The sequence below is a fragment of the Poromitra crassiceps genome (genome assembly GCF_964638095.1).
Source record: "Poromitra crassiceps genome assembly, chromosome: 8".
Classification (NCBI taxonomy): Eukaryota; Metazoa; Chordata; class Actinopteri; order Beryciformes; family Melamphaidae; genus Poromitra; species Poromitra crassiceps.
In genome coordinates this window covers 34,764,026-34,779,025 of record NC_139629.1, presented here as the reverse complement: position 1 = coordinate 34,779,025, position 15,000 = coordinate 34,764,026, and the positions used below count along the sequence as shown (strand labels likewise).

The 15,000-nt window shown below is 42.7% G+C and overlaps 2 protein-coding genes across 2 annotated transcripts in view; one reads left to right on the top strand and one right to left on the bottom strand.

The window, feature by feature from the left end:
- Positions 1-5,796, top strand: part of smim29 (small integral membrane protein 29) — an 8,467-nt gene extending 2,671 nt beyond the window's left edge. The window contains exon 5 of the mRNA XM_083642337.1: positions 3,803-5,796. Within this exon, the coding sequence (XP_083498463.1) occupies positions 3,803-3,871 (69 nt within the window). The 3' untranslated portion in view covers positions 3,872-5,796. The remainder of the gene's footprint in view (positions 1-3,802) is intronic.
- A 610-nt stretch (positions 5,797-6,406) lies between these two features.
- hmga1a (high mobility group AT-hook 1a) lies at positions 6,407-14,518 on the bottom strand. The gene is made up of 5 exons (XM_083642338.1): positions 14,393-14,518; positions 13,445-13,554; positions 11,580-11,660; positions 10,319-10,378; positions 6,407-8,670 (listed from the first exon to the last, which is right to left on the bottom strand). Exons 2-5 carry the CDS (start codon positions 13,541-13,543, stop codon positions 8,608-8,610), a joined length of 303 nt encoding a protein of 100 aa, XP_083498464.1. The 5' UTR covers positions 13,544-13,554; positions 14,393-14,518; the 3' UTR covers positions 6,407-8,607.
- Positions 14,519-15,000: the final 482 nt, after the last annotated feature.

Here is a 15,000-nt window from a genome sequence, read left to right as displayed (position 1 = left end):
GCCACAAAAGGATTTTGACCGCCACAATAAGATGTTGACCAATTATTATTATTATTATTATTATTATTTTTTACAGTGCACCTGAACGCAACATGCAAGATACCCACTGAATAAGTGTCCAAATGTTCATGTCATTCTGGCCAATACTTCTGTTATAGCATTTCAGTCTGGAATATGGAATATCTTTCAATAATCTATGATTTAGCTGCTAAATTGTCAAATACCGCCATCTGCTCGCTACCCAGACACTTAGGTATATGCTTAACCTAACTAAGTTAACCTAACTAACTATCCGGTGTGCACAACATTGTCAGCCTAAACTCCGGCTGACACCCCAAAAACCTACAATCCGCTACAGAAAAATGTATATTGTTTATTGACTGGCCCCTTGCCTTCTATCATTTCACGAAAGTGGCCCCCGGGCAAAGCAAGTTGAGTATCCCTGACCTATAGGGATACATTTAGTTTGTCATTGTAAACCCACAGCACAGTAATGATGACATGTTCTTCATAGATCTAGCCTTTTAATTTGGCTCTTAAGCTTTCTCAAAGTACACCAAATTCATGCATTTTACTTTAAAATGTTTAAATAAAATCTTGTGTGGGGAGTCTTCGGTCCCCCACCACAAATACTCAAAATCCTGTGGGAAACACTGAGACTGCATGTGTTTTATTAAAAAAAAATCCTTCTAAGAAGGGGAAAGGGTTGCCCAAAATCCCTGAAGGCTAGCAAACATAAATGCTTGTGTATATAAAACACATGGGAATATGGGAACACATTTGTTTTGTCCCCCATGAGGAAATCAATGGACTAGGGATTGAGCAGCATCCATTGGCTTCTCAGAACACCACTGTGTTCTGATACATTTCCCAGAAGGGGAGTGCACTCGTGGGAACATTATTACCACTTTCTTATTTTGTCCGTTATTTCTGACTCTGCTGCAATTCATGGATGAACTCACCAATTCCTTGGCAGCCTGTGGTTGCGTCAATCACTCAAACGGAAACAGGTTTGCCCAACTTGCGAGTAACTGGTCACACCAACCGGCAGCTACAAGCACACATTGTGCAAAGTTGAGTTGCAGTGACTCCAGTGAACTTTCAGTATCAGGGTTCCTAAGCAGAAGAAAGAATTCCAGTTACTGGCAAACTTTATTACAACATTTCGTTCACTCAGACCTTCATCAGGTAAAAGTATCAGGGTTCCCACACCACCTCAACATCAAATTCAAAGACTTGTCAAAGACTTACCAGCCCCAATTCCCCGAATTCAAGGACCCAACACGGCATTAGTTCGAGACACAGATCAAGCTTAATTACTGTTAGAACACTGAGAATCTTTATAATGAGGACTAGCAGAAGCTCACAGACAATGAAAAGAGAGAGGCGTGAATGTGTGAACACTTCTCTCAACTGTGCTGTGTTAGTTGCAATTGCAAAAGGCAGAAATCTACCTACTGCAACTAGGGGTGTCAAAAATAATCGATGCGGACGTGCACGATTCTGCATCGATTCACAAATGTCAAAAATCGATTATTAAAATAATAATAAAATAAAATATAATGGAAGTACATGCAGTTGTTTATTTTAATTATGGATCATAATACAATGCAATTCCAAATGCACTTTTCTTTTAAAAGTAGCCACACAGTGAGAAAAAAAAAAAAAAAAAATCATGTATTGGGGAAAATAGTGATGCATCGATTTAAATGCATCGAGATGCATCGATAATCGAATAGAATCGTAGCCCTCTGAATCGTAATCGAATCGTGAGGCCAGTGAAGATTCACAGCCCTAACTGCAACACTCCACCTCGTAATTCTCTCTGCAGGAGAAACCCTACATTCAATCACTTTCAATGACCCATGTCTATTTTGAAAAATGTTTAAAGGCTTGATTTCTATTTTTCAAATTCGCAAACTTTCAAGGACCCGTTGGAACCCTGAGTGATCATCGGCATGCCCTTCACAGCTGACATGTTAGTAGCTGGTTTTTCAGATCTCTTAGGTGGCCAAACATAAAAAAAAATTAAGGACAGTGGATTTCTTTCAGCAGAATTTTGACCTCAATAAATCCTGGAATTGATATGTATGTATACTAGCTAAAGAATAGACACAAGTGGTCAGTAGATAATGTACATTTAAAGTGAATGATCCATTTAATGGATATCAAGCTATCATATGGCCACACTAACACAATTTTGCCTGCTTATGAAGCTCCAGATACAAATACCCTAGTTTAGAAATAGCTGACCTAAATGATAATTACGGCTAGAAAAACAGTGCGTGTATACAAGTGTTGGCCTGATTGCTAGACTGCAGTGAGCCCAAGATTATGCACTGTCTCATGAGAAACACTAGATGGCAATATTGGCCATGCCATGGATAATGTTGCTTAGTAAGTTTCACTCTATACTCCCAACTCGAAAAAACCTCAATGTTTGTACTGCGCTGAATGCAAATGTCCGGACTTCACTGCACTTGCAAACTCGCGGACTTTCGGGGCAGCGTAAGAAATACTCAATTTAGCCATAGTATGGTCCTTATTTACAAACATTTATGTATTTGAATGTGTGTATAGCGTATATGTTGTATAGAAATAAAGGCCTGTCTATCAGTTTATATAACGTCAGGGTAAGTATGACTGAACTCCACGAGGGCTCAGTTCACAAGTCCGCAGGGTGGACATTTGGATTCAGCCTTGGTTTAGGTGTATGCCCTTAACCCATTGATACCCGATGCAGCATTTGCGTGTATATCCCTCATTTGTGTGCGTATCCCTTTAAGACCGCGAACCGCGTTGACGCGGTTCGCGGTCTTAAAGGGATACACACACTAATGCTGCATCAGGTATCAATGGGTTAAAGGGATGGTTCACATGTTTAAAGTCTAGCCCTATTTGCTACTTATGAAGGATGATATTGATTGGCAGAGTTCTTTCTCAGCACATTCCATCCTCTTGCTCCTCATAGTAGCTCTGGAAAGTTGGGGAGAAAACACGCAAGGTCAGTGGGGTCACACTCCTGTATGTGCAAGCTGACTGAAGCTCACTAAAATGTACTTTGTGCGCATTGTGGATGACATTTTAGTGAGCCTCAGTTAGCTTCTACATACAGGACTGTCACCCCATTCACTGACCTTGCATTCATTTTTGCCCAACTTTCCAGAGCTACTATGAGGAACAGGATGCATTGTGCTGAGACAGAACAGCATCATTGGTAAGTAGCAAATAGGACTAGACTTTAAAAAAAATTGAACTATCCCTTAAAGGAACACTCCGCCCATTTTCAACCAGCTTTGTATCATTAGAACATCAGTAGTATATCAGAAAACTGTCAACGTTTTTGAAGTCTCATTTAATTTGACAGTTATTGAGTGTTAAAAGTGTGGACCAGTGACATCACTGGTCCACACTAAATCAAATTAATAACTCATTAACTCAAATCAACTCTCAATAACTGTCAAACTAGATGAATGATGAATAGTTTGACAGTTATTGAGAGTTGATTTGAGTTAATGAGTTATTAATTTGAGTTAGTGTGGACCAGTGATGTCACTGGTCCACACTTTAACACTCAATAACTGTCAAATTAAATGACAGACTTCAAAACCGTTTACAGTTTTCTGATATACTACTGATGTTCTAATGATACAAAGCTGGTTGAAAATGGGCAGAGTGTTCCTTTAACATAAAGTCACATGCATCATAGCTTTTACACATTCACATTGGAATCAGTGTTGCATTTCGCACTTCCCTTTAAAAACTCTTCTCATGCTTTTGCGTTGTGATTTTCTGTCCCCAGATTGTACAAGGTTGGGCCAGATCTTATCAACAACGGCGCCCCCTGCTGACTAAAGATGTCAATGCATGATTGTGATAAACAGTGTCAAGAGCATTAAGCTGTATGGAGATAACCTTCAGCCGAGAGATCTCAATCATTTCGGGAGGTCGTGCCCAAGACTTTTTTTGCGCTCATCCTCGACTACATCAGCATGCGTCGTCATCTCTGTTTCTCCTGCTTCTGTTTGTACAGATACTGTGACTGTTCATTGGGGGATTTTGATGCCAATCGTGTGTGCCTAACAGCTGCGGTACCTGAAACATATTTATTTGAGGTTATTTATTCAACTTTTTTTACTGTGGGGTTTAATGTCATGACTGAAAGTTAAAAAAAGGTGTCACCCCTCCAAAAACATGTGGTTTACATTAGTTTTGCACTTACTTTGTTAACATGATAGATTAACTACTACACCTTTCAGATGATCAATTCTGGTATGAGAGAGGGTTTATAAATGTAGGCTGGGTCAATAAAATTTGGAGTTGATTTGCTGTGGATTGAGTATAGGCTAATATGGATTCTATGGTTGAATGCTCTCAATCCTTCACCATACAGTGAAGTGCACGTCACATAGGACCATACAAGTCTAGTTTCTTTTTTTTTATTTTATCAAAACTTATGAATCCACAAAAGGAGAAAGTGTGTTAAGATCAGACTGGTTTCTTTTTAAATGTTATTTCAGTTGCATTTGTCCAAGGATGAAAAAGCCGTCTTTTGGTTTTTAGTTTGCTTTACTGAATTTAACTAGCTTGCCCCCACGACCTAGATCTTTGTGGTTTAAGCCAAATCCTATGACTCTTGTCTATGGCATGACAAGCCAGATCTGGAAGTAAGCTACGCCAACCCCCTCTCATCCCCACAATGAGCTGTGACTAGTGCCCAAAATATGTCCTGTCTGAAAGGCATGGCACCGGCAGGAATTTTACCTCCAGCTGAAGAATCTCTTCAGATACATGCCATAGCCCTGACTGTATCAAGTACTCAGGAAACCTCAGATCTGTTTTTTTTATTCTTTTTGTTATAGATGCTTTGTAACATGTTGACCTTTCTTTGCCTTGCTTTTGTGAATGTATCTGACTATAGCTAGAACTGTTGAACCACCCTTGAAGGGGACACACCACTCAGTTTATGAATTACTAAGTTTTATTCATCAAGGATAGTCCAATCAATGTTTGTGTTTGTTTTTGGACAACTCTCAAAACCAGAAATTGAGACTGCGAAGACTCAAACGTGTGACATCAGTAGGCCTAAAAATCTTGAGGTGCTCCATAGACACTCCGTAGATGCACAGAGGATTAATTTTGTCGACCCACAGAATGTTTTTGAGCCTTCACGTTCTGGAGCAGTGTAGTCAATTCTGAATCTCAGCTAGAAAATGCCTCCATACCTCCAGAAGATACACCTGGCTCCTCCCAATATCTCCCAGGTGACTTTCTATGGTGCAGCTCAAGATGTCTACCCTATTGATCCCTTCTGTCCATTTGGTGTGAGATCTAATTAAACGGGCCGTGTGACTTGCACCCGTTATGTTGGATCCCATGTTGGACATTTGATTTGCACTGGGGAAAAAAATGTGACGCCACCTTATAAACTGTTGATGGAAGGCTGTGATGTCGGGTAGCACTTGAAAATCCACTAACTACTGATGAAAATGTAAAATGTACATTTGGGCAGCACGGTTATCAAGTTTGACCATGAAGACTTGTAATATTTTGTTGCTTTGAGAGAGAATAGATGGGCTGTTGGTTTAGATATGTGGTACATGCAAATTAAATAAGTCAAAGTAGCCTCAGTTTTTGTGCTGCAGTTTGTCAGCTGATGACAGCTAGTAAGGCCTCAAATAAATATACAATGAATCCCAGTAATATATATATATATATATATATAAATATATATAAAAAAGAGTTCATTTGCAAAAACAGGTAAACGCCATTCTTAAAATTAACAAACATATTTGATACTCCCTGGAGTGCACATAGAAAACTTTGAGGTGATTTATTATCAGATGAATATGTTTTAGTTATGATTGATAATTAAATTTCCCAAAAATAAATTACAGTATCAATACATCAACATATAAAATAAAATTAAAAATCCAAACAGATACCTGTTTTTGCAAATTAACTCTTCATATATATATATATATTATATATATATATATATATATAAATGAAAAATTAAAGGAACCACCACAACACTGAAAATGACTAACTGATTTATTTGTGAACGACGCGTTTCGCGTACAGCTTCATCAGGTTCACAGAACAGGGGAGAAGGTTCTGTGAACCTAATTTTTCATTTCATGTTTTTCCTGCAACCGACCAGCACCTGATCTTTCTACTGGCTGTGCACATGGGAATCCTCTCCACCATATATATATATATATATATATACACACACACACACACACACACACACACACATACATATATACACTAAAGCCCAAAATCATAACCTATGTATAAGTGACCTTTTGGGGCAAAAACAATAACTTCAGATATTTTTTGCCTAAGCACAAACCAATCTTAGCTATCAAGCTCACGTCTTAGAAAAAGAGACCGAAAGATGACCAAGAGAATAAATTCTTGTCTTTATTGAACATTTCTGGATACAAATTGTCATAGGGCACCATAGAAATATAGACATTGTACATTTATAGACAGTGTACATTAAAAGAATGATCCCATCCTGTCGACTTTACAGTATATGAATGAACATTTGCAGGTGTTGGTTTGTATAAATGGCATCGGCTATTGTCAAGGTAGTTGGGAGGATGTGACCAGATATGATGAAGTGACCGGTCCTGTGTGAGTATGGAGTTATGGCTGTGTGCGGTTGTGCCAAACACACCGTGGGCCAAACAACAGAACATTGTGTAAGTGGGGAAAGAGCGCCCAGTCTTTTGTCACAAACACACACCCATTTTTTTTGTCCATGAAAATCTGAACCAACATTTCAGTGCAGCAGAAGATTTATTTATTAAAAAGATAAAACACACCTGCTAATCTACCACAGTCAGCGAACACAGTTGCCAAGCTGACAGGTCTCCCTGACTTGCTTCAAACACATTTTAAACAAACCTGTCTGCAAAGCTCCGTTTATGAACGCGCCAAGCAGTGTGTGCGTAAGCAAGCACACAACTGCAAACTTGGCGAACATCTTTAGAATACCTCATTACAGTCAGGTTAACAAAAACAAAAATACACAAAACTATGTAATAGACATCTCTCAATCTTGCCAGAGGTTACGTTGAACAACAGAAACCAGTTTAATGCAATTATATGGTAAAAAGTAAGCTGTTGTTGTTGAGTGAGGTATGAAATTCCAGGCCCTGTATTGCCCGCTTGCAGTTTATCCGGGTTTTGTAACTGAGGTTGTAGCAGCGTAGGTTTGTGGAAAAACCCAGTAATTGGACTGTGACCAAGAGTTCCCTGACACTTAGAAATACACAAACAAAACTTTTTTTTCCTGTAGCAGATAGCATACAACACATCCTCAAAAGACGTAAGGAAAGTAACTCATTACTGCGCCGAGTGGTGACACAGACAAACTAAGCTAAGACGAAGCGGTGAGAGCTCGATGGAATGGAAAAAATTGTACGGCCCCCCCATCGATCGGATAATCGACTACGGTAGTGACGCTATCCTCTTTTACAATCAAACTCCTTGTCAGACCGATGAGCGTTTGCCTTCCAGCTGATTGAGCGAGCGCGCGCGAATGGAAACCGAGGACTGTATGAAGACGAGATGCCGACGTTAACGACATTTGTAAAAAGCTCCCTGAAGAAAATGACCCCGGCCTGAAACGCCTCCAACCTACGCTTTACGCCACACGCGCATATAGAACCAACAAGTTTTTGAGTTTTATTATCGTCGTATGAAAAAAATAAAAAAGCAGCACACTGTTTGTGATGGTATGTGAACCGGAGGAACATAACAGTAAATCCGATCTGACTACTAGTAATAAACACGTTTACATCTTCCCGCTAGAAGCCGAGGACTGAGAAGGAAGAGTATTGTAATACGCAAAGTATAACTAAGACTAAACACTCCTAAAAAGCAGGGTGGGGCGGGGGGGAAGGGGCGGGTGAAGAGGACTCTGCTCTACTGGTGAAATAATAGGGGGTTCGAAGTCCGTTATGCAGATTAGACACAGAAAATAGATCTACCATCAGTTACCTATTCTGACTCCCAACTCCTCCATCTTCTCTAAGTAAAGGCTAGGTTAACCACTTCACACACAAAAACACACAAAACAGCAAGTATAGGTAAAATTCACCTTTGTCCAGTACAAAACATGGAAGAAAAGTCTATATGCCCTACCATCTCAGATGCAGGTACAACGAATAAGTAACATTAAGCAGAGGAAAAACATCCTACAAACCATCTTTAGGGGAGAGGGAGAGAGAGCGAGAGAAAAAAGGTCCAGGCTCCTTAGAGCGTACGTTTTGTCCAGTATAAAAGACTTGTGATAACATGACATATGACATAATAGAGAAAAGGGCTGTTTACCTTTCATGTAATTCTTTAGATTTATGCTTGAGAAAGGTCCCGTTGTTTATCCAGTGCTGTTGCATGAAGAGATTTATTGAACCGGGTTATCCCTCCTGTGGTAACGAGGAGGGGGGGGGGGGGGGGGGGGGGGGGGGCGTTGTCGTGAACAAGTGGTGGTTGGTTGGTTGGTGGCACTGGTGTTTAAGAGATACAGCCCAGTTCTGGTTTAACAGTAAGTCAGTATGTTGAGTGAGGTAGCATGCGTCGGGGGGTGAGTTACTGGTCTTCCTCTTCCTCCTCCTCCTCGGATGATTCTTGGGATGCCTTCTCCTCCTTCTCCTGCAGGGGGGCAGAAACCAAATACAGTCAAGCACAACAAAATAAAGATACGAGCGCCATCAGTATTCAATAACAATAATAAGTGCCTGTGACTCACGCCCCCAAAACGCCTCCGAGTATCGACATGAAGAAAAGAAACAAGTCATAAATGCATTCTAAACGGCCTTGATGAAGAGCTGCAGCGTGGAGCAGCACGCCCCGGGGAGGTGCTGAGCCATCTGTAGTGAATAGTGACTCATACGAGTGATGAGTCACAGGCAGGCATCCTGCCTTTCACTAACGCCCTCCTCCCCCCCCCATCTCCCACTCTGCTCCTGAGATATTCATTCATAAAAACGAGACGCTAGTTTAGGAGGGTAACTTTGGGTCATTCTCCTCTGTGACTAATGCAATCCAGGCTTCTTCTTCTTTGGTTTTTGGAGCACGCCCTAACCACTCGTGCACATGACACAGTGCTACTACAAGACCGCAGTTTCTGCCTAAATACTGGCTTCACACAGCTTTTTAGGAAATTTACAATTCAAGCCCTTTCAAGGTACCAAAACCAACCATTTCCAGACTCCTGAAGCCTTTATCATAACACAGCTAAAAGGGTTACTGTAAATGCAATAGCGAACAATAAAGTTTACAAATTCTTTTATACCCCAAAACAATCAATGTATTATTGTCACCGTTTATTTTACCAGCTGTTCATATCAACTTTGACCGTATGTTTTGATCCGGATTATTTGACACTTGCTAATTTCCAGAGTAACCGATCTATCGAGCTATTCTAGCCGTAATTATTTTCAACGTTTCATTTGAAAGAGCAGATTATGTTGAAAATCAAGCACTTTTCAGGGACTATATTCAAACTCAAGCATATTCCTAACCTTGAAAACATGAAATGAAACTTGACTAGCTGTAAAAAGGCTTTCTAGTGTTTTCTGTAACCACTAAATCGCAACCAACCAGAGTTACATAGACTATTTTTGGATCAATAGGCCAACTTTCTAAGAATGGACAACACTGTTTCAACAGGAGTTATGAGTGTACGCCATGAAGAAAACGGTCATTATTCAGGTCTAGGAGGACGGCCCGTTACTGTGGCCAGGTAGAGCCGAGGCCCTGTGTGACTAAGACATGTGGCAGGGCGTTCAAGTGAAAACATGGAAGAGAACCAAATAGCTGCGATGAGTAAAATATGACTGGTCTACCAGAGGAAGGAAACGGGCAAAGGGAATTAATTAAGGAAATGAAATGTGCCCCTGCAGACAGTCATGGCAATTCTAATTCATTGCAATGTCAGGGGAGGTTATATTCCGTTGGCACATTTCAAAAGCCTTTTTTAGGGATGGGGCCGAGCCGATCCAATATCGGTATCTTGTATATTTTCTTAATTGTGTCTGCTTTTTGGAAGGTATATATATTTTTTTATCTTTAATTGGCCAAATCTTTGCCTATACTGTATATTCAAGAAAAATATTGCTATCGGCATAATATCGGTAGATATCCAAATTCAGGTATCGGAATCTGATCGGAAGTGGAAAAAAAATGTGGATCGGTGCATCCCTAGCCTTTTACGTGCAACACTTGAAAGATGAACGGCTTAACCCGTGTGGGTGTTGATGCTGTATTTTTTTTTAATATTAGGTGTAAAGAGTCTTACCTCCTTCTTGGGTCTTCCTCTGCGGCCCTTCCCGGCTGCAGAAGAGGCTGCTGGTGCCTTCTGTGTGGTAACAAAAGAAGAAGAAGAAGAAGAAGAAGCAAAGATTAGCAAAGCTACTGATCCGCCTCACTCCAAGCCACTAGGAGGTGCTGCTGGGTCTGGCTTCTCGAGTTAAAGCATATTAAGTAACCTGCGAGTGAACATTTCACATTCCCCCGAATCTTACAACAACAACAAAAAGACCCGTGCCAAAGAAGCCCACCACTCGCGGCCTGCAGATGGCAGTAGCGCCTCTGCAATGGGACAGATGGAAAAGGGGCATCGGGTTCATTGGCTATTATCTGGAAGGCCGACAGGAACTGCACACAGGGCACTCCAGTTCGCTGGCCACCTGGTCTGAGGCTCAGAGACAGCTGGTGGGGGACCGAGAGAGAGACAAACCCGCTCCGCTCGCTCGGCCCTCCTCGCCATTAAAACCTATATCGTCGCACGGGGGCGCATAATATTTGTGTTTACTCTCGCTTCCCCCCCGTGCGCAGCACGGAGCGCACGCGGGAAGCTGCAGGGCCGCGGCCCGGGGAGAGAAATCAGTTGTTGCTATGGAGACGGACAGGGAGAGTAGAACTAGGGCTGTGTGCCGGGGCGGGGGTGGAGGGGGGGGGTGCTCAGTGTCAGCTTGGAAACAGCCTCTTGCAGCCTCTGCACCTGCACCACACACTGTGCATGACAAGTCGCAGGCAGCAGGAAGCTGGAGGACAGGAAGTACAAGCGTGAGCATCACGTGAAAAAAATCAAATCAAATGAAAAAAATAAAAGCCAGTGAAACCCAGATCTTACAATGGGAAGCCCTGGCCCTGCTATTTTTGACACCAGAGGGGGGGGGGGGGGGGGGGGAGCGGCTAAATTGCTGTTAGCCAATAAATCACAAGTAACAGCAGGACATCCTTTAAAGAGGATGAGGTTAGCTACCGTTGGCGCTAACAAAATGTTCATCAACCGCCAAGGGAGTGGGAAAGGGGGAGGGGCGGATAAAGTGAGGAAACAGTTGCGGGGGGGGGGGGGGGGGGGGGGGGGAGAGAATGCATAGGGGCAGCTTCTCCATAGGATATTAAATGTCTGCCTTGGCCCAGACAGTTGCTGTTGCTCAGGGTCTTTACTACAGGATGCATGCTAGCTAGCTAGCTAGCTAGCTAGCGGGGCTCTGAGGACACGGGGACGTGTGGCCATGTAAAAGCAGGCCTGCAACACAGTATTGACTTACTTTGCCCTTGAGGGCCGCCTTGTTCTTGCTGCCCTTCGGCCGTCCTCTGGGCCTCTTTGGACTCGGGGACCCACTGGGTTCCTGAAGAGCAAGGAGACAGACAAGTCAGAAGATGCACTAAGACAACGTGACCCTGCAAAACATCTCCAGTGTAGTAGGCCAGGCAATGACAATATACCAATACCTCTTAACATATAAACATGGTATTTTTTTTATATTTTTTTTTACCATTTCTTTTGCATATTTTCAACGAGCCCTTCCTCTAAAAGTGAAGGAGCGACTGAAGGGAGGGACGTTGAATCATTCCGCTTTAGGGAGCGGCCCGGGGCTCCCAGCAGTGGAACGAAGCAGGCTTTGAAAAATGCATGGACACACACGCTTCCTACATGGAAGACTTTAGTCGTGACACAAAGAGTTCACTATTCAAGGTCAGCGCAACTGACACTCACTGCTACTTTAAGGCTGACAGGTGGTCCCGGCCCAGCCACAGGTTGCCACGGTCTAATGACAATAACAAGCCCTATGGAAAGAAACTGCTGTCCGTCCCAACTGACGGGGCCTGCTGATATGCACTCGCTGTTGTCATACTATAGCTCCTATTTAGTCGAGTGTGACCGAGGAGACAACAGTTTCCGAATCCCTAAACTGGTTGAGCAGCCGGCGTCCTCAGACAGGTGTGAAGACGAGGCAGTTGGACAACAAGTAGGACATAAAACAAAAAAAGGGGGAGACGGGTGATTTATGTCGGCGTGACAACATTGGATATTTCACTCGTGCAATTAATGCACGATGTGGTTGTAGGCTATATCATGGCAAGACGAGTCTCATATCGCATTTCTAGTTGTGTTTACAACCACAGCCCATAGCAACCAAGCAATTCAATACTGAAACACAGTCACACACACACACGCGCGCTGAGTGACATCTACATGAGCCAATCTGCGCTTTGGCTCTGCCGTGTCACCCATTAAGTGAAGAGCAGAGGTGGGTCATGGGGGGGTTACAACTGGTTTAATTGGGTTGGGTTACACATTGCTTACAAACCAGCTCGACACACGGGAAGTTTGTTGTGGGCGTCTACACTGGGACTGGTCAGGGGTGAGGAACTGGTCAGCGGGGCCTGATCCAGTTTCCCAGTTTCAGTCTTCATTTCGGTTGAGAGAGAAATGGCTCAGTAGAGCAGCAGATGCTTGTATATGACATGGATACATACTATGAGATCATGTTGCTTAGTTGCCAAGATCTTTGACGGAGATATTTAAATAACCAATACTACCACAGCCCGAACTGAACAGATGCAATACTGCAACAATGGATATTTTCTCTTGATATCTATATTCTCTTGATCTTGTATTCCTTATAGTGGTGCAGATGACCATAACAATCATGCATTTTGTGAATAAAGCACATGATTCTGGCACAAATCTAGCAAAAGGAATTCCAAAAATATTTTGAATCATTGATCATGAAATGTGAATCTTTTGTGAAAATGTTCCCCCTGAAATTCTAACTGCAACAAAGTTGTGTAAACTAGTCTGACATGAATTGGATGAGACTAGTCTATGCAACTTTAATAATGCAGTTACAATTTTCATACCAGTCAAAAAAAATCAATTTCATGATGGCTCAATATCAAATTTTGGCAATGCATTTGCCTACAAATGTACCAAATTGTATATGTCTTTACCACAAAATGCACAATGTTGTTTTTTTCTTTTTCTTGTGAATGTCTTGTCAATTTTTCTCATTTAGATTTTACTTTTCTCATGTGTGTGTGCTTTTAGATATGCCTATATTATTTACACATCCAAACCTGAAAACAATTCAGTGGCCCATCGAAAAACATTGCCAGGTAGCCTACTCACCACGTCAGAGGTTTTAGCCGGTGGCGCCTTGCGGGGTCTTCCACGCCCCCTCTTCTCTGTCGCCTCCTTCTCCACCGGCGCTGTCCCCTTGTCACTCATGTTTTTCGGACCTGACAAACAAATCACACCGTGAGACCAGACTTTCGCTTCGGATTTGGCATCGATACGAACTCTCACATAGTAGCTGCTACACACTTCGGCCTTGGAAACTCACCACCGGAACTTAAAAAACAACAAAAATGGATGACCGAACTGGGTAACCCGTTTGGTTTTAAACCAATCAATCCGTGGCTAATCTCCCAGGTCTATTTATGGCCTACCTACTGTATTTATTTGGGTCTCATCGCTCATCGGCGCTCGATTACACAGCCCCGTGATGGCGGACAAACAAGGGACTGACACCGACCGGCTTGCATGGCATTGCTCGGACTCCGAAGCGGTGTAGTAGGCCGCACAACCCTGCATGGGGCTGCTAAATCGACGCGCTAATAACGTTACGCACCGACCATTTTTAGGCCCCATTTGCTGTCGTTACGGTCAAAATCGTGCCTGCAAGATGAAACTATTTGACGTGCTGAAACACCCGCGGACACACACACACACACACACAATGGCTGTGGTGTGCTCAGTGGGGCTTACTAAGCCATGCCCGCCTTCCCTCCACCATGGCTGGCTCTGCTTCGTAACGTTACACCGGGTTTTTTTTACACAGCAGCACGCCAAACACAAGCGAGCGGAGACTATAACGTTAGCTAGGCTTTAACGTTAATTTGCGCGATGAAAGACGGTGGAAAAACTCCCAAAAAGCCGAAATCACATTTGAAAAGCATGCAGCAGCAATCTTTACATTCTGTGAAAATGCATTGAAATGGTGAACGGCTTCCCGAGCCAGCGTTGCACAGGTCTTTAGCGGGTTTACTGTCGCATATTGCTTTTGCTCTTTCTTACCTGTATCCCTCGATTATATCGCCTCTGATCAAATTAAGACGAAATGTCCCCTTCAAGCTCGCCTGGCCTGGCTGTAGCCGGTTAAAAAACCTCTCACTGATCAGACTACAGCTTTTATTCGTCAGGCAAACACACTCAAACCCGCCCCTTTAAATCCCCGTTTATGCAGCGTCGAAAAAAATAAAAGCACAGTTTGTGAGAGAGAGAGGAAGTGAACAGATTTTTTTTTTTTAAATAAATACCTAAATAAATAAATAAAATGCTTACCAGCAATGTTATTATCAGGTTGGAGGAGAGGTGATTCCACGGCGTCCTATAAATAGCATGTGCGTCTCGTCTCCTGCAGATAAAGAAAAGGCGCCAGCCTGGAGGAGTTTTGGGGGCAATTTAAAGGGCCGCCCTCATGGGAGCTGGAACACTGGAGGGGCGGAGATAGGAGAGAAAATGGGCCACCAACTACGAGGAGCCAAACCCCTCCTGCTGTATCCCTCCTGTCTGTGGTTGATCATAAACCAAGCTGCAACCCAAGCTGCATGGGTAAAAAAAAAAGTTTATATACTTTAACGTTTTATACCTAAATGTTTCTAATTCAGTGCATGCATGTCGCT

What these genes read in the sequence shown, in the direction of transcription:
- hmga1a (XM_083642338.1), bottom strand. Translation starts at nt 13,543, where the DNA reads ATGAGTGACAAGGGGACAGCGCCGGTGGAGAAGGAGGCGACAGAGAAG. An exon ending in CGGCTAAAACCTCTGACGTG is followed by an intron (nt 11,661 to 13,444) that starts GTGAGTAGGCTA and finishes CTTGCTCTTCAG; the next exon opens with GAACCCAGTGGGTCCCCGAG. An exon ending in GAGGAAGACCCAAGAAGGAG is followed by an intron (nt 8,671 to 10,318) that starts GTAAGACTCTTT and finishes GCCCCCCTGCAG; the next exon opens with GAGAAGGAGGAGAAGGCATC.